General features: G+C 44.8%; 1 protein-coding gene across 8 annotated transcripts in view; it reads right to left on the bottom strand.

Moving 5' to 3' along the window:
* The window catches only part of SH2D4A (SH2 domain containing 4A), a 59,386-nt gene extending 39,491 nt beyond the window's left edge, over nt 1-19,895 (bottom strand). For 4 of the 8 annotated variants that reach the window (XR_006216624.1, XM_042983317.1, XM_042983322.1 and 1 more), the window contains exons 1-4: nt 19,602-19,740; nt 13,979-14,362; nt 3,056-3,215; nt 1,489-1,660 (exon numbers count right to left, since the gene is read on the bottom strand). Coding sequence is in view for 7 of the 8 variants with exons in the window: in XM_042983317.1 (XP_042839251.1) it covers nt 1,489-1,660; nt 3,056-3,215; nt 13,979-14,159 (513 nt within the window). In the remaining variant the exon portion in view is untranslated. Of the gene's footprint in view, nt 1-1,488; nt 1,661-3,055; nt 3,216-13,978; nt 14,363-16,542; nt 16,609-19,009; nt 19,047-19,360; nt 19,476-19,601; nt 19,741-19,849 lie in introns of those variants that run through there. The other 4 variants (XM_042983318.1, XM_042983323.1, XM_042983319.1 and 1 more) reach the window with 4 other exon arrangements.
* Nucleotides 19,896-20,136: the final 241 nt, after the last annotated feature.

Genomic DNA, 20,136 nt, shown 5'->3' with positions numbered 1-20,136 from the left:
TTTAGAGGTGGAAGAATTTATGAGGAATCATCTCACCAAACATTCCATCTCCACAAGCTAACTCCTATGGCCAACAGTCTAAATAAACATGTAAAGGATTCTTCCTAAAGCTTCCAGATAAGAACCCATGTCAGCCAAAACCTTGATTTCTGCCTTTTGAGACCCTCAACAAAGGACCTAACCAAGCCATGTCGGAATTCTGACCACAAGAGCTGTCATATAACAAACAGGTATTATTTTAAGCCATTTGGTTTACAGTAATTTACTATGGCAGCAATAGAAAATGAACACAAAAAAAGCTTGATTCCTCTTCCATAATATGGCCTATCAGCACCTCAAATGCACCTTCCAAGTCCCAGCCAAAGTACTTTATCCCAGTCAGGCTGCCCTCCTCCCTGTATCCCCACAAATGATGCTTTCCATTTTCTCACCACAGACATTCTGCATATCCCCATGACATCAGGCCTACCCCCATCCCTGCCTTCTACAAACCAGTCAAGCCCTGACCTTCTACCCAGCTGGAACTTAATTATGTCCTTCCTTAGTACTAAGTGCTTCTAATCTTTCCTCTAATTCCTGAAGGATGAAGACCTTGTCCTGTGCCTCCTTTGTGGCTCCATAATATCCATCATTACATGTATTGGCCCCTTGGTAAGTATTTGTTAAGAAAAACACTGATTCAATCAATCCAGCCAAATCATGCAAGGTCTTCACCCATGCAGCCTGCACAAATGACACTCTTACAGCAGGGGCAAGGTTTAGAGTATGTCATAATATCATTTTATTGTTCTTCCAAACTATAACCTAAGTAGCAAATGATGTCTGAGCTTTTTGAACCAACTGAGACACAAGAGAATTCAGAACAATTCTGATTATAAAATTCTGTTGAGGAAATAGCAGTCCCCACAGTCACAAGCAGAACCTAGGAAGCCAGTGAGGCACTGAGGTGTAGTCCTCAACCAAAAGGGGAAGACTTGATAGAGAATAATCTACATCACAAATGTGCCAGCGTTCTAGGACTAGAATCAGTCAGCCACAGCCTGTATGCCAGACCTGGCGCTGTTAGGTAAGTAAGGTTTTACTGGAACAGAGCCACATCTATTATATTATGTACAGTTGTGACAGAGACCGTACGGTCCACAAGCCTCAAGTATCTACCATCTGGCCCTTCACACACAAAAAAGTTGCCAATCCCCGTTATAGAAGACATATAATAGGGAAAAAATAAACCCCCAAAATACCTTAAAATGCAAAATTTTATTTGTAGAGTTCCTTCTTCACAACTTCAGTCCATGAAAAAGGGGTGCTTTACCTTTTTTGTGAAATAGCAGGAGAGTCAAATTGAACATCAGGGCCTTCCAGTTGGGAGGGATTTTTCCCAGAAAAGTCTGAGAGCCTGATGTTCAACTACATTCATCTCAGTGGCCCCAATATCTTTCACTTCCCTGGTTATGAAATTCTGCATGTTTACAGATATGAAAGACTCACTGGAATTTTCTCTTCTTCAAGGGGTGGTGCCAGTCTAGAGCCTTTCCCCAGCTCCTCCTCTTCCGCTGCTTTCTTACAGATATTCTGAGACTCCAGGGTATCTGGTGCTTGCAGATCATAGTACTGTGATCTCGTTTTCAAGCTATTGGCAAATTCTTTGGACTGAGTCTTTCTGAAGAGAAACAAATGTGGAATTATCAAAAACACTCTCCAACATGGATAGCTTTTCCAAAGCAGATGCCTACATTCAAATTATGTGAAAAACAGTAATAGATACCATTTACCGAGTGAATAGGCTGAGCCCTTTGCTAGTATTTTAAAGACATTAACTTAATCCTCATAACAGCCCTGAAGAAAGGGGTTGTTATCCTTGCTTAACTCAAAAAAGCTCAAAATAATTATTTTATTTATCCAAATACATACATGTACATAGTGGCACAGGCAGGATTTGAACCCAGGTCTGCCCAATTCCTGTTCAGAAGCTAAACTGCTAGAGCACACTGCCTTCCTCTGATAAGCAGCAAATAATTAGTTTATCTCTGCATGCTCATTTATACGTTAGTTACAGGAGCTGTGGGCAGCATCACCAGCCCTTGGGAACTGAACTGAGGTCCGTATGTCTGCTTCTATCTCATCAAGGGATAACAGGCTTCACAGAAGTCACCCTGGGCACCCCGCAGAGGGGATCAATCATCTGCCTCACTGCTACCACTCAAGTTACCTTCCTAGATCTCCAGCTGATCATGTCTCTTCCTGATTCAAAAACTGCCACCATCCACAGGATAAGGTCCAAAGTCCTAAATCTGGCTTTCAAAGCACTTTAGCACATGGCCCTGTCTCCCGCTATTTGCCCACATATACCCCAAACACTCAGAAGAACTCATCATCACCCAAAGAACCTTACATATTCAAGACTAAGGATCTTGATTATGCCCTCTGACTGCAATCTCCTTCCGGACATTCTGCACTGAAAAACTCTACTTATCTTTTAAGGTTCAATTCAGATTTCACCTCTTTTGTGGGTAGGAATCATAGGTCCAGTTAATGCTTTGTTAATAACTTACTTACAGCACATATCACAGCCTATATCAGCTGAAGTTAGTGGTGCACCTGTTTCTCCTCCTAGACTGGAAGCTCCTTGTTCATTTTTGAATCCCCACCACCTAGCACAGGCCCTAAAAGGTCTGCTTACTCAGCTACCTTTATCTAAGCAATCTTGTTTGAAGTCCTGAAGCTTGAACTGTCACTGCATTTCTTATTTCTATTCCTGATGCTCAGCTGTGTCAGCCTTTGGTGCTCCAGCATGGTTCTAGTGAAGCCAGTGATTCCTGGGGAAACCACATCCAGATCAAACCCGGGGTGACAAGCAAGGAAATGAAACAGCTGATTTGATCACATTGTGGGAATAAAGGGAACCACCAAAAGTCTAAAGAAACTTGCCCGACAGATCTAAAGTTACTCTTGTGACTCTGCCCACCCCACTCTCCCTCCAGCTACTGTGAAGAAGAGGCATCTTTGCATGACTGTATAATCTGGCCAGCCTCTCACTGGTTTGTAGATCTCATACCTGAGCTCTTCCGCTTCCTGCTCTGCTTTCAGCTGGGCCCTCTCAGCAATAATTTCATTACAGAGAACATCGTAGGGTTTATCTAGATGGTGTTCACCCATCACCCAGACCCAGACTTCCTTATCGGCTCCCAGTTTCCAATGAACAGATTTGCCATTCTCTGCAAGTAAAACAAAATTTAGATTGGACAAATATCTTTAGTCATGGGTTATTATGTTTGCCATCATTAAAGTATTGTGTCTTCAGGAAAAAAGCTATTGGATGAGACAAAGTGCTTCCAATCTGCTCAGGAAGCAGCAGCATTCCCAGGGAGCAATGGAGGTGGTAGCAGTGGGTGGCAGCTGTAGCAGAATATGGGAATATGGCTTTTGAATGTGCCCATTTAATAAGTAAAGAAGGTGATATGGGAAGAAGCCATGTATTATTTACATTACCTTCAGGGGAACAGAGCTAACATCAGATATCAGAACCTCTCAAGTCTGAGAGTCTCCTGGAACCCCAGAATGACACAGCTGCTCCAGGGTTTGGTATTTTCATTTTAGAATCAGTCTGGCTTTAATTGAACTCTTAGCCCTGCCACTTCCTAGCTGTGTGCCTTGGACAAATTATTTAGTCTCTCTAAGCCTCAATTTCCTCATCTGCAAAATGGGGGTAGAAGCATCTAGGACACAGGATTGCTGTCGGGAGCAGGCAGGCTAGATATGCCATGTATTCCCCCTAGTGCCCAACACATAGCAGGAGTTCACGAGAGGTCAAGTGCTCTGGTCACCCTCCTATTGTTTATTTACGTGGCTGCTCAGAGATTCACACCAGCTTGTGAGAAGATAACACTACCGGTAGTGTGATACTTGGTGAAGCTACTTAAATAACACTTGTTTACAATGGGTCGCAGGGGTTGTATTACATTCTAGTTCCCGTACTCCTGAGATGCAGCCACACAGGTCACGCTCCCTGAAACCGGGGGAAAGTGAAGCACACCTGGGAGAGGCCAAGAGGTGCAGTCCCTAAATCTAAAAGCTCCAGAGCAGACCTACCCAGGGCCATTATGGGCCATGTTATGGGTCAAGATCCCTGTGCCCCAAGGACCCCAAATTGGCCAGTGGTGTTGAGCATGGGTAGTAGGGCACCTGATGGAACACAGGCCAGGCCATGCTTATAGGTTAGAAACCCACACTGGGATTGTGTCTCATCTCTGTACATTATGTGAAGGTTTCCAGTTAAAGTATCTGCTGTCCAATGAATTGTTGATCTACTTCCTACTGTTTCCCCAGGATACACTGAAAAAGTGGGCTATTCAAACAGAGATATGTTTTTATTTTGGCACTTTCTACCCTTCTGAGTGCAATGGAGACATTCTACAGTATAATAAAATTCTAAATAGGATACTGGGGTAGAGGGGAGGGGAGACAGAATCTTCACTATAAAAGGAGTCAAATGTATCATTTAGGAGGAAGCTGACTTTGCACTGTTTTCACAAGTGGAGAAACAGTGAAAGTGGCAAGTAGGTCTGAAGGGAAGATCAATCCCAAGTGGGCCTTCATGGGGATGGGCCCTGGCCAGCTCTGGCTCTGTGTGAGGAAATGCCAAATGGTTCAGTAACTTTAGAAAGCTGTCATACCTCATGAAATTCGCTTTATTAGGCTCTCTCGGGGCAACTAATAACATTTTTTACTATGTCCATCTCTCAACCTTCACCTAAATGATTACCAATATTTTTGACAGCAGGAGACAGATGCCCTGAGAGGAGTGTGGCAGAGGGCCAGGGGAGGCAGACAGGAAGGACCCAGGGATTCCAGCAGCTATGCTCAGGACAGCAGGACACATTCCCCGAGAGCACCCTCCATGGGCTGCAGGCAGAACTCTTATGGGAAGGTGTTGCCCTGCAGAGCTGGGTGGGGGACAGATCCCAGAACTGCCTGTGGGCACATGAAGGTGCTTAGAACTATAAGTAGAGAAGGCAGCTAGAGGAGAGGGTGAGAGCCCTGAAATTTTAGAAGCAAGGCAGTGGCGAGAGTATGGTGACGGTAAAGAGATTGCGGCTTGGAGGCAAGAAAAAAGAGAATTGTCAGATCTAGCCAGATGCCAAAAGAGGGCTCTTGACAGAATGGCACTGACAATAATATCTGTTCTGAGTCCTCCTCACCCTCAGGAGCTCTTAAATGTTGCCTGAGAGCAGAGACTGGAGGGGCTTCAAGGGCTTCCCCACGACTCTCTAAAACCTTAGGGGAGAATGGAGAAGATTCTAGTAAAACCAATGTTAGCTCTGATACCCTCAGTTTTTTGTTTTTTGTTTTTTTATAAATGTTTATTCATTTTTGAGAGAGAAAGAGAGAACACACGCATGTGAGCGGGAGAGGGGCAGAGAGAAAAGTTGACAGAGGATCCTAAGCAGGCTCTGTGCTGACAGCAGGGAACCCCATGTGGGGCTCAAACTTAAGAATTGTGAGAACTCATGAATGTGAGATCGTGACCTGAGCTGAAGTTGGACACTCAACCGAATAATCCACCCAGGCACCCCTGATACCCTCAGTCTTATACCAAGATGCAGGAAGACTACTAAGGACTCTGTTTAGTGTATTTTACAAAAACTGATTGAGTTTCTAAGTCTGAGCACAATGCAGATGAGCTAAATGCTGCAGGGGACACAGGGAAAACACAGATGTGGCCATTTGTCCTGCAATTCATCTAAAGTCTGAGAGAAACAGCAAGGCATTAGGTTACTTATTTAATGCATTTTATTGCATATCTACTACGTGCCAGGCACTTAGGTAAATATGTGTAAACACTTATGAACAAGACAGACCAACCCCTGCCCTCAGGGAACTTAGATTCTAGTTGGAGACAGAAGTTGAACATTTAATTATAAAAGTAATACAACTTGGGGAAGGGGTTGTGAAAGGATGCTATGGAAATTCTTCAAAAGAGGAACTGATCTGTTTGAAGGACCAGGGAACATACATTATAACCACAAGAGACTTTAAGTCTGGTGAGGATTCACAGGATGGAGAAATTGCTTTGGAAGCACACAGAAGTAAAAAGAAGTTCTGTGAATTGAGTTTTGGTGGATGAACATGGAACTTAGAGAGTAGGGTGTAAGTTTGGTGACCTCCACAAAGATAGTGCGATGGAAGATCAGAGAAGGAAATCAGTGAAGAGCTATCGGGAATCAGTGTCTCAGTGAGAGCTCAAAAGAGTTTTAGATATCACCTGGTCATGGGCTGAGGATCATGCAGGGGGCCAGTGGGCCACGTGGCATGACTCCCAGATACCTGGCTAAATGATTTAAACTTAGGCCCTGTAGTGCATAAAGCCAGAAAGTGGTAGTAAAGTGCCAATGTTTCTACCAACTCTTTATGTGACCATGTATATGTTATTCTACCTCTCTGAGCCTGAGTTCCCTCCCTGATAAAACAGAGGTAGTAAGTCAGACCTCACAGGCCTGTCACATGATAAAGGCTCAAAAATATTAGTTCCATGTTCTTGATTAAGTGATCAACAAAGAGTCCATGACTTTCTCTGTGCAGGTGGTGCTAAGGTCAGAGAAATGACTTAGGAAGTGTAATAACACGTAGGGTAGATCAGGGTAGTGGAGGTGGGTGGTTCAGTGGGTTAGTGGGTACAGAATGGAGGAGCAATGAGGTACCAGGAGGCAGGTACTCAGGGCCTGAATGAGAGAAAGGTCAGTAAGTTACAAGTGGCTGAAAAGGAAGTACTCAAAGATGACGCCAACATTTTGAGACTTACTACCTGGGAGGATAGGGGAGTAATAAGCGGAAACAGTGACAGCAAGAAAATAAATTTGTTTAAAAATAAATAAATAAATTTGTTTGAGGAGTCAGGTAATGAGCTATTTTGGAAATGTAGAATAAATTATTTTTATCTTTACTAACAATCTACATGGAGAGCATCAGTAGATATCTGAACTATGGCACTGGAGTTCAGAAATGCTACTGAGACTGATAGTGTGAATTTGAAAGTTACTTTATAGCTGACCCCACTGAAGCCACTGGCATAGAAGAATCTGCAAAAGTCATGAAGCCTAGTGAGAACCTTGGAAAAGCATGTGCTCCATTTGGGAGGCAAAAGGGAAGAAAAAGAGCATTCTGATTAAAAGAGGAAAAAAAAAAAAAAAGGACTTCTGATTCCTAAATAATGACATAATATAGAAGGAGCCTAGGGAGAAATGCATGGCCATACAGCCAAGAGAGGAAAAGGGAGCCAGTGCTCTGTGCCATGGAGACACAGAAAGGGGGATGGAGACCCTGGAGGGAGGGCAGTCTCAGGCAGTGTCTGATCTCAGAGTGTATTTTTAGGGAGACAGGCTGGGGACAGGCTACAAAAACAAGACAAAAAGGATGGGAAGAGGTGGAGGCTGGCAGTAACTATGTGCTCTGAGGAAGTAAAAGAGGATTCAGTTCTCTGTTCAACAAATACTTCCTGAGCATCCGCTATGTTCCAGGCACAGTGACAGAAAGGGCAGCTTAGGAGCATGGATGGTTGAAAGATTTCTTTCAAAAGAAGAAACTCAGGGTTTAGGGAAGGGAGAAAGTAAGGATGCCAGGGAGCAGGCCAGGAGAAGGAGGGCTAGAGGAGCGTGCAGAGAACAGGTAAAGAAGAAAATGTTGACAAGAAGAGGAGAAGAGCACCTGTCTGCTAGGAGCTGAAAACTGATCCACACAGACCCACATTTCTGTCCCCAGTGGACTTCCTTAAGACAGAGATATAAACTTAAGAGATCCTAATGAGGCAGGCCCTACATCTTGTTATAATTTAATGCTATCCATGCATTCTGGACTTTCTGTCTACTTCACCTTGAAATTATATGCACTGTTTTGTCAGAGGACAGTGAGAAAGGGACCTTTTCATAGCACTTCCTTTTAATTATAAGGTTTATTCCCAGTCCTTGAATCATGTTTGTACCCTGCAGTGCTCTTCATGCCTGCTATCTTAGGGATTCTCAAGAACTTCTAAAACCAACTTTTCTAGAACAGTGGATTAGTCCTGCTTAGGACTGCACCACAATGAACTGTTGTGCAGAGACTCTCATCCATACCTCATTCACATATAAAGTCTCTAACTAGGCAACGTTGTAAAATAACCACGTAAAAATGGAGTGACACATGCCCTTGGCAAGGAAACGGCCAGGCTTATTCCAGGCCTACATTAGTGCGTGACACTGCTCACATCATCACTGTGTCTGACTTCTCCCTATGTGGCGGGCCCAGCAGAAGTGCAGGAGGGAGAGACTGGAGGTGTCAGTGTGGATCATCTCAGGTTCAGGTCAATGCAATGCTCAGGGCTCTCCCTGAACTAAGACTATGCTTCAGAGGGTCAGCAACTGGTTTCTAGCCCAACTAGATCTAACTCAGAAGGTCACCCATAGTAACAGGAGAGGGCGAGAGATGGAGAGAGAAGAATTACATACCCTGTCCCTACAAAAAGAAGACCGAACTGAGTGAATAGAAGCCAGAGCATCAACATCAGGGGCCTCCTAACAAATTTACATATTGAACACAATGGGAGTATCATCAGGGCTGAGGTTATTAAACTATTGATATACTTCCCTAAACTCCCAACCTCTCAGTATCTCCCACCACTCTGGCCTCTCCTCTAGGACAGCCCACCCCCACATCCAGAACCAAAAGACTAGTGCCAGGCCAATGGGCACTTGAGTACTATGGCCATGTCCCTTCTAATTGATGCCCATGCCATGACTGCCATTAAATATTTAGAGTATCACCCAAGGCTATTAATGACCCCATTTTACAATGAGGAAATTAGGATCATGGAGGGTATTTAACTTGCCCAAGGTAACAGACCTAGTGAAATTGGAACCAGAATTCAAAACCAGCCGGTGAGGTTGCAAAACCTGTGATTAAGGTGGCCTCATAATGCACCCTCCAAACCTGAAACATTTCTTTTTCTTTTTTTTTCTTTTTTTTTCTTTTTTTTAGAGAGAGAGAGGGAGAGAGATCACATGAGTGGGGAGAGGGTTGGGGGACAGAATGGGGGGAGAGGGAGAGGGCGGGAAGAGGGAGGGAGAGAGAGAGAGAAAAAGAAAAAGAGAGAAAGAGAATCTTAATCAGGCTCCATGTTCAGTGCAGAGCTTGATACAGGGTTTGATGTGGGGCTAGATCCCATGACCCTAGGACCATGACCTGAGTCAAAATCAAGAGTCAGACACTCAACCAACTGAGCCACCCAAGCACCCCCAACCTGAAACACTTCTGAGAGCAAAAGAGAAAACCACCAAAAGGGATGCTAGGACAATGAATGTAGACAGGGCTCTGATGGTCAAGCTGGGGTGTGGGGTCACCTTCACATTCCCTCCTGGCCCTGAAGAGCAGGACAAGGCAGGAGAAAGCAAGATCTAGCCCCATGTGCATGCAGAGTCCTATAGGGACTTCCTGAAATCGCTCACGACCATTGCTTTCCCCATTGTATGCTAGACTTGTCAAACTGGGTTAATAATCCTATAATTACTAACACTAAAGTTCATCTTTAAAACTTTAATAAATTTTTATGTTTATTTTAGAGACAAAAGGACAGAAAAGAAGCTGGAGAAACTGCATGGTGCTTGAACTATGCCCAGGAAAGTAGGGGGGACAGAAGCAGGTGAGAGGTCTGGCTTGGCAGTATAGGTCTGAGTGTCCCTGGCATATAGGTGATGTTTAACCATGAAAGGTAGAGGCAGTGCCCCAGGGAGATAATACAGAGACCTTAACCTAGAATCTGTGAACCCTGAGACTGTGAATGAGATTTAGGGAGTGAGCATTGTGAAACTACGCACAAAATGTTGTCTGTCTGTGATCCTCCCAATCCCACCTCAAGGTTACAAAACCACCAGTGCAGAGTGGGGTACCCTCAGGGGAGTACAGCTATTCAGGGGTCAGGCAGAGGCAAAAAAGAGGCCATTATGGAGAGGGCAAGAAACCCATGACATCAAGTGAGAGACTCAGAGTGGCAACTCAAGAGTGAGGTAAGGCTGAGGAATCAACTGAGATCAGAACTGAATCCATCAGTGGAGGTCACCAAATGAGTTCCAGAGTGAAGGAAGGGGATGAAGTGCCCCTGAAGGTGGCACAAACAGGTGGTGTACAGTCATTCCTGGAAAAGGGAAGGCTTTGCATGTGGGAATTTGTTCCCCTGGTAGCAATGAGAATGCAGAAAATAAAGTCTCATTAATCCATGTCTGTTTCAAGGGCACACATAGTCCCTCCTGTACCACACACAGCAACCACCAGCCCAGCCTACCTCTTAGGCTTCTGTCTGCTTGGAGACCCAATGAGATAACTGCTGGGCAACCCTCTACTGAGTGAAGGCCTCTTGTGTCTGTGTTACCAGAAAGAAATCACACACAACAAAGGCAGGGCCCTGATGCAAGCATACGTTTTCGAAGTGTGCAAGGCACCTACAGACAAAAGTAACTTCTTAAGCTCCAGGTAAGCTCAACATGTGGCATATTTGTTAGGAGCACCCACTTTGGGAGAGTCAGACTCAGGTCAAGCCCAGGTCTATCATTTAACTCGCTGTTGTCCTGGGCAAGCTAGTTAATAACCCAGTCTCACTTTCCTCACCTGTAAAATGTGAACAGTAATTCAGCTTCAGGCTTGGCTGTGATCATTTAATAAGATAATATATTTAAGCACCCAGCTCAGGGTCTGATACTCCATCAGCTCAGTGGTGCTACTTTTATGGTCTAGGGCAGTGCTGTCCAAATGTGAGCTACATCTGTAGCCATACATTTACTAGTAGCCCCATTACAAGATCAAAAGAAACAGACGAAATTAATCTTAATGTATTTTATTTTACCCATGTTATCCAAGATATTATCATGTCAATATATAGTGAATATAAAATTTTTAATGTGGTATTTTACATTACTTTCTTCCTATCAAGTCTGTGAAATCTGGTAATTTACATTTCTTACACATCTCAGTCCAGACTAATCTCATTTCATGTGCTCAACAGCCACATGTGCCTGTGGCTATCATACTGGACAAAACAGCCTTAGACCTCTAGTTATTTGCCCCCAACAGGCAGAGGAGATACATAATTCTTTTCCTAAGAATCACATTTTCCCATTACAGTTTGAAATGATTTTCTGATCTATTACTACGTTAAATCCATATTTCTGTTTTTCATCCCTCTCTACATTAGCCATAAGACTTCTTTTTTTTTAAGTTTATTTATTTTGAGAGAGACAGCATGAGTGGGGGAGGAACAGAGAGAGGGGGAGAGAGAGAATCCCAAGTAGGCTCTGCACTAACAGTGCAGGGCTTGAACAATGCAGGGCTTGAACCCACGAAACAATGAGATCATGACGTGAGCTGAAATCAAGAGCTGGAAGCTTAACCAACTGAGCCACCCAGGCACCCCAAGCCATAAGATTTCTAAAAGGTTCCTGGTATACATAATATGTAAACTTTCAGTGATACTCTTTGAAAACTCACCACGGTAGACTGTAAAGAGAAAACAATGACAAGATGACAGCAAAAGAGCTGCCAAGTGATGAACTATAATGGTGCAAAGGAAAGAGGTGGGGAGGGGCATAAGATATACTTAAAGGGCCAAGAAAAGGACACTTTCCAAAGCTGCAGCCTGGCTAAGAACTGCTAAGAAAAAACAGCAGTAAAGTCAGTGCAGTACAAACTATGCGGGGGCAGGAATGGGGAGGCCGGGAGCACAGGCCTGATAGGAGTTGAAGTGCACAGTGAGGTTTCAGCTAACAATGGCCAGGGGCTTGGCAGGTCAGCAGAGGACCAGCAATGACACTGCTTTGTACTATCTGTGGCTTTATCTTCAAAGACAGAACAAGATGAAAGACAGAGAAGTGCTGCCTTTTAGGGGGAAGTCGGGAAAGCTTTTCTTTTTCTGCAGTTAGAAGAGAAAACTAATTTAGTGCAAAATGTATTTTTCCAAGTGTTAAATTTAAGGGAGTAATAAACTTTTGACATGAAATACTGATAGAATATTCATTGTGTATATTAATATACTTTTTAAATGACCATTTAATAAGATAATATAAATTTTCTAAGAGGTAGATTCAAACTCTGCAAAAGAAGAATTTAAGCAAAGAAACTGAAATTATTGTCTTCAGTCATCACAAGGAGACCATTTCAGCAAACAGGAGAAGCCCAAAGTTTTACAAAGAGTCTGGGCCACTGACATTAGGGCAAGAACTCACTAGTCCCAAAGTCACCCACCACAGCAATATGCTATGTTCATAGTATACATGGTGCCCAAAGAGGTCCAGCTATCTCTGATAAACTCTGGCTAAAGAATGCAGAGAGATGCATAAGCCAGTTAAGAAAGACAAGAAAGTCATGTTTCAATTAGGACATGTTACTTACTGAAGGAAAAATTCTATTTTGGGTAGTATAGAGCACTGTGAAATCTAATAAATCTGGGTGCCTACTGGTGGTATGACTTTGCATATATTACTTAACCTCTCTGATTCTAAGTTTCTCCATCCATAAAACAGACAATTAATATTAACTTTGCAAAAGTTTAGTGAAAATGAGGCATAATGCAAGGAAAAGTGCTCTGCATAGTGTCTGACAAAATAGATATTTAATAAACAGCTGTTATTGATACCAATGATAATAAATGAGATACTCGTACTTATTTTGATATCATTAGAAAGGCTTAATTGTGGGGCACCTGGATGGCTCAGTTGGCTAAGCACCTGACTTCAGCTTAGATCATGATCTCATGGTTCGTGAGTTCCAGGCCTGTGTCAGGCCCTGTGCGGACAGCTGAGCCTGGAGCCTGCTTCGGATTCTGTGTCTCCCTCTCTCTCTGCTGCTCCCCCACTCATGTTCTGCCTGTCTGTCTGTCTCTTTCTCTCTCAAAAAATAAAAACATTAAAAAATTTTTTTTAAAAAATAAAGGCTTAATTGGAAAGGTTTTCATTAAAGGCAGTGTAAGGTAAGGTCACTAAACTGACTTCATTTTGAGTCTGTATATACCAACTCCCAAGTGTGATTCATTTTCTCAATCTTTGAAACCCTGAAAATTTATCAAATTTTATTTTTCCTGGCTTAATGAAAAACGAGGAGAAATTGGCCTTGAATGCCTCTGTAAGCGACCTTGAAAACTGTTTTTAAAACAGCTTAGGTATTCATCCATGACAGAATTTGTGTCGGGGGAGGAGGAAGAACAGAAGTGGTTAATGTGTGCTTTTCTATGTGTGTGTATGTGCTTTAAGTCTTAAGGTGCAAAGAATTCCTGCCCCATGGTCTCAAAAGGCTCTCTCAAGCTACCAGGGACTCCTTGGGTCAGGAAGAAGTACATCTGAAAAATTAACTCTCATTAAAAAATATGCAGTATGGGGGCACCTCGCTGGCTCAGTTGGCACAGCATGTGACTCCTGATGTCAGGGTCATGAGCTTGAGCCCCATGTTGCGCATAGAGATTACTTAAAAAAATGTGTCGTATGACTTTTTCCCTACAGCAGTATTTACGTTTTGTTTTTTAAAGATAACTCAAAGAAAAATCTCTTAAAGTATAAGAAATATAAACATAATTGCTATAAAAATGCTGATACAATGACTCTTTGTGTGGCAGTAGAATACTAGGCATTAGTGACTAAGTGGGAGAGAAGTCTTCCTTAATACCCCCAAACCAAAACTGCACAGGTGACTTTTTCCTTCAGCTTATGGTCAGTCTGGTTTCAAGTAAGAGATCTGCTTATAGCTACACAAGTTCATGGTAATTGCTATGTGTGTGGAGGTATGTGCATGTAAGTATACACTTCAAATTGATAAACTGCACTATCTCCATAATATTTTCAATAACATTTAGGGTCCACCTACCAAATTGGAACTTGCACCTGGCTTGCTTCTAACTAGTGTGAAATGTTAAAACAAGCCTAGAGCCACTATAGTAACACATTCACAGAAGAGACATAGCTAAGTTTACCTTTCTTTGGTCTGGATTTCACTGGCAAGGACTCCTTTTTTTCCATTGCTGCTTCTCTTTCTTTCCATCGGCGGATCTGTTCCTCCCTCATCTTGAAGAACAGGATCTGTTTCTGCTCTTCGCTGAGCTCTGCCAGCAGATCAGGATCTATGTACATCTCTGATAGTATCTGTTTCAGCATCTTTGCAGGTCTGGAGTCTTTTACACCTGTGGCAAAAGTTCTTGGAAATGGCTTCCAGGTGTGCCTCTCCTGGGCTGGCAACTGGGTGCACTCACAGACCTTCAAAGAGACTCGCAGCAATCCTAACGACAGGGACAATAATTCAGCAGACTGGCTCTTGGTTCCTGGCACCAAATATCCTGTCCAAAATTCTGTTTGTGAACCTGTAAAGAGCAACAAGCAAAAAGCAGGCAGTATTAAAATTGTAGATGCCAGGCAGGGGCAGGCTTATGAATTAAGCTTGGAGGAAATACAGTATCGCCTTTCATTTCAGACGCAAGGAGAAGAAAAGCTGAGGCACACTTTGTCGAGAGTTTGTGTAACCTCTATCCCGTAATTTCCAAAGATACTTTATCAAAAAAACAAAACAAACCCTAACTTTTTACAGGCCAATCTCAGGGAAACAAAAAAATTAACAGAGATTTGGCCTTCTCCCAACGAAGCAAACATATTATTACCTCAGAGCCTAACCACCAACTGTATGGCTGAGAAAAGAAAAAAAGAAAAAAGGCACAGGAAGAAATTAAAAGGTTCTCTCCAAACAACTTATTTCAAAAGAAAATACTGTTTTTGAGATTTCACAGAATTACCCACCCCAAACCAAACCAAAACAGGGCCACGCTGAAGGAAGGAAAAAGAAGAAATATAAATTAGACCACAATGCAGTTTTCCCATTTCCCCTTAAAAGTAGCACTAAATAAACAAAATTACGTGCTTTCATCTTCACAGGACAAGGCAATTTCCAGACAACCTCCTAGAACCATAAAAAACTCTGTATGTACAGGAGAAAACATTCATGTACATTCTGGAAGGTCACCAGGTTTTATTTAGGTGTACCTGTTCTATATATCTAATTTAATAAAATTTAAATTTACAGACCAGAAAAACTGGGAGAACAGAGACATAACTAGGTTCCTTACAAAGGATCCCTGTTTACAAAAGACTTTATTAGAGGGCTCCTTTAACAAGAAGCCAGGGACTGGTGCACTCACAAGTGGCTTTCTATTGGGGGAGGGGGTGCAATTTCACTGACGTTTCATCTCATTTATGCGTTCCTGTTTGGTTGATTTTTTATTATTTTTTTAAATTTTAAGTAAGCTCCACACCCAATGTGGGGCTCGAACTCATGACCCCGAGATCAAAAGTTAGTTGCACACTGTACAGACTGACACAACCAGGCACCCTAGATGATTTTTTTTTACTTCATCTTCAATATAGTAGCATACACAAAAAAGCTTACTTACTGAGACTTTTCAGGATCACCTATGTTTAAAAAGTTGTCTAGTAATTTGGTGCTCACAATGCCTCAATAATCTCACCATCTAGCCATGCCTCTCAAATACCTTGATTCTCCAAACTAAGTTCAAACACTCTTAAACCATCCCTTACTTACTTATACCATGGCTCCTCTTACCTAGTTCCTTCATTTTGACACTCACAAAGCCAGACTGTAATGCTCCCTGGCTTCCGCTTCCCCTCGTCTTCCTCTTCCTTGCAAAGCTGCTCTTTCATTTACACCAGTCTTTTGACACAAGAGTGCTCAACAGTCGGGGTACCCCTGAATGTCTGCATACACAGCACATAGTTAAATTCATCCCTATTCATTGTGCAGCAGGAACCTTTTTTGAGCCTCTAACTATTCTTGCTAACTGCATCCTATAACTTCCTGCAGCATTCAACTACTGGAACTCAAATGGAACACAATATGAAGAGAAAATTTTTGAAAAGAATTAAAAGCAATGTTTGACTCTAAATCAGGCAGACATGTCCCTCCCAGGCTCCCTTCCTACCTTTGTATTTTGCTTTGAGATGACCCTCAAAGGCCAGAAGAGCCACAGAACTGATGTCCTGTGATGCTTTTCTGACTTTTGGGTCCCAACAGCTTCTTGAGGGGCCAAGCCAACTAAATCCACACTAAAAGAAAGGTTGCCAGAGGCTGAGCTCTGTCTTCCTAGGAACCACAGGAAGAAATTTGGTTTCTCAGCACACTTGACTCCAGTGCTCTGAGATGAAGTGGTAAAAAACCAAAGTGAATGACTCCTTGATGTTCCAGTAAATATCCTTATGTTGGCACATTCCATGATTCCAGTGACTGACTTTCACAGCAATAAAACATGTAGAAAAGGAGGAACCCAGTGAAGCCTGAGGTTTCAGTTCTGTTTCCTATTTGGAATGGGGTGAATCTTAGCAACAGTAATGATGTGGGTAAAGCCAAAAAACCAAAACCCTGAAAGTGCCAAATTCACATTGTTCCTTTCTCCCCATCCCAGAGTACCCCTGATAATAAGAGCTCACCCACACTATGCCAGCCACCACCTTAAGCACCTTACATACATTAACTTACATAATTTTCACAATTACCCTTGGAGTTCAGTTCCTCCCTATCCCTATTTCACAGATGAAGAAGATGGAAAGTGGAAGAGCTGGGCAGTCTGGCTCGAAGTCAGCTCTACTGTGCTCCACTAGCACAGTAGAGTTTTTTGTAAGCCCAGAATCAGCACATCATCAGGATATGGTACCACATGTGAAATTTCAGAATGAAGACCAGCAAATTCTTGCAGCAACATAAATGCTGACTTGAAGGTGCATGACACATTGCTTCTGAGGGGCAAAAGCCTCATCCAGGTAATTGTAGCTAAGCTGTGGGGAGGCCAGGTATTGAAAACACCTCCCCCACCCCCCCTCAACCCCCAAAGAAGGGCAGCAGGGAACTGTCATGGTGGCCCAAGTGTGGGTGTTGTTTGCCTACTTTATTCACCAGGTGCTTAGTGTTCTCAGTTTCCCCTCTCACAATCACTAGGAGTAGCACAAATGGTACAGCCTCTCACAGGTATGAAAAGTTCCACTGTACCTCTGTGATTAGATACTCAAGCTCTTTCTGTTTTAGTTTTGGTTTGTTTTGCCTTTTCCGGCAAATGTGGATTTTTAGCATTAAAGTTAACTACTGGATCTTGACGGAAAGACACTGGCCTCCCTGTGTCCTCAGAGAATACTTGGGACCCAGCTAACAGCTATCTTGAGGTCAGGCAGCTGAAATAATATGCATGCCATTCTAAGGCTGTTGATTCCCACCAGTGTGGATTAACTCCTTCCTCCCCTGTGCTTTCAGATGGAAAATTCACATTGCACAGAGTGCTTACAGAACATCCAGCAAGGACTCCAGTGTGGGCTTTTCAAGAGCTGCGTGACTTGCAGATGTCAGCTACTCAGTTTTCTCATCCATGAAATGAGGGCCTGTACTATACATCTTTGTAATTTCAGGACTATGTCATACAGTCTAGGTGACGTTACAGAGACAAGAAGAGACAGAGTAGAGGAAATAGAAACGAGGAAACTAACTAACCAGGGTTTTTCCCACTTTCACTCCCTGACAGGACAACCCCTGACATTGATTCAAACTTCAAATGACTTTCCCCATCTAACAAACTGGGTGCAGCAAACTTCCAGCTATTCAAGCTCCAATAAAAAGGAAAGCTAAGCTAACTGTTTTCTCTTGTGTAGCACTTTTCTTTAAAAAGAGAAATGACAACCCCATATCTGCTATTTATTTCAAAAATAAATTTCTAAAGGGTGATAGGATTTTCCAAGATACCACAGATTTGGCCTGACACTCACATCTTCCACAGCCCTGTTCAACAAAATAAAAATTGTGTTTTTAATGACTCTGAGACCTTGGGTCGGGGGAAACCCGAGATAAAGCCTAAATCATAACAATAATGTAATATGGACCGTAAAACTTTAATGCTAAGAATATAGTTTGAATTCTAATTCTTCTAAAACAGCCAGCTGTTTTCAGACTTTCAGTTATCTTATTCAACTTTACCTTATAAAGTTTATCTACAAAAGGGCAATTTTTGAGGACAAAATGAATTACCAGAGGTGACAGCAATTTGCTGTTTTGTACATATATACCTTGCTTCAGAATTTGAAATCACTGTACATACAGATTTATCTAGAAAATTCCATTCATGTGTCAAATCTATGTCCACAAATGCTTTCCATTTATTTATTCACTTTTTAAGAGCTCCAAGTCGTCTCTATTAAGCAGGCGATCAAAAGTCCTTTATAGGGGATTCTGGCTGGCTTAGTGGAGACCTTTGATCTCCCCGTCCTGAGTTCCAGCCCCACCTCGGTGAGGCCCCAGTTCGGTGAGGGGTGGGTGGGTAGAGCTTACTTTAAAAACAAAAACAAGGGGCGCCTGGGTGGCTGAGTCGGTGGTTAAGCGGCTACGTTGGGCTCAGATCATGATCTCACGGTTTGTGAGTTCGAGCCCCACATCCAGATCTGTGCTGACAGCTCAGAGCCTGGAGCCTGTTTCAGATTCTGGGTCTCCCTCTCACTCTGCGCCTCCCCCGCTCACATTCTTTCTCTTTCTCTCTCAAAAATAAATATTAAAAAAAATTAAAAACAAAAAACTTTCAGGAGGTAAGGAACACTAAGCTTAGAGAGGGGTGCCATGCTTCCTTCTTCCCTGCGACCCTTGGGAAGCTCTGAGACAACCTGACAAAACCTACAAACAGTGACTTCTCCCAGTGACTCCACGCCCACCCCTCCAGGCGCCCGCGCGAACCCCGAGAACAGGAGTGGGCAGGAGTGTCCACTTGGCTGAAGAAGGTCATCTCCGGGTTGTCTGGGGCCACGGTCGGGGTCTGCCTTCCAGCAACGGGCGGCGACGCTCGGCCCTGAAGCCGGCCCCGCCCGCGGCGCCCGAACCCTACAGGGAGGGCAGCCCTGGGTGCCGGCGCGCTGGGAAACCGGTTCCCGGGACTCTCCCATAAGGTCTGGGGCGAGGGAGGTCCGCACGGCCCTACCCCACGTGTGCGCGAGCGCTCGTCCGCGGGTGCAGTCGCTGCGGGGCCACAGGCGGGGGCGCCCGTCGCGGGCGGGTGGGCGCAGGCGCGCAGGAGCCGCCGAGGACGCGACAGACGGGAGACACGCGTGGCGCCGGGGCCGCTCTGCTACAGTCCAGAAGCTCCAAGCTATCCCGACTCTCCCACGCGTCCACCTCGGGCCCGCCCCGGCTCAGTGACGCGCGTGCACACACCTCTCAGGGACCCGGAGGCCAGCCCTGAGCCCCATAACTGCCCCCAGACCTCCCGAGTGCGCCGAAGCCTTCTCCCTCGGGGCTCCCCGTACCACGGCCACAAGCCCCGGCCTCTCACCCGCCCGCAGCTCCAGACACCGGACACCCGACACCGGACACCCGCCGCCCGCCCGGCAGTGGCGGAGGAGGGCCCGGGGAGGGGCGAGTGCAGGCCCCGGCCCAGGCGTCGCCCCGGGCCTCCCCCAGCCCGCCTCATCCCTGCGCCTTCTACGCTCCTCCTCGAGTCCGCCGGCCCCACAACACGTACAGTCTTCTCGGCCTCCGCCTCCTGGCCTCCCTTCCCCACCCCAGGCACTTACCCGTGCAGGGCTCTGCGCTCCTCTAGCAGATTGACCCGAGCAACGCCACGTCCAGTTGGGCCGCCAGAAGCTGTCGGGGAAGGGAGGGCAAGGCAGCCGTGCTTGAGAGCGGCACAGGCTGGCTGGACAAACACTCTGGCCGAGATGTTGGCAAACAGTGTCCCTCAGCCCCGGCCCGCCCGCGCCGCCCCACCCGCGACCCACATGCCGGAGTGACTGACTGGGCGCTCACGGCCCCACCCTAGCACCTGGAGACGCTCCAGGGCCAGACGTCGGCGAGGCCGTGTGGCCTGCTGCATCCCGGGCCCCTCTCTCCTGACCGCACACTGCCCCGAGCTGCCGGGGGTCCGGGGCGGCAAGGCCACCGCCCTCCACCTGCGGTCTGTGAAGGCCTGTCGCGCCATCTCAGGACCGGTAGAACTTATTAATATCAGCCGGCCAGGCCCTTTCTCCACTCCAGAGCTCAAGGTTTCCTTCAAGGTGGAGCCTGCGGAGGCGGGCAGACACTTCTCAGTTACACTGAGTCCTGGCAGGC

Source organism: Panthera tigris, chromosome B1, assembly GCF_018350195.1.
Source record: "Panthera tigris isolate Pti1 chromosome B1, P.tigris_Pti1_mat1.1, whole genome shotgun sequence".
Lineage (NCBI taxonomy): Eukaryota > Metazoa > Chordata > Mammalia > Carnivora > Felidae > Panthera > Panthera tigris.
This window is presented reverse-complemented; position numbering and strand designations above follow the sequence as displayed.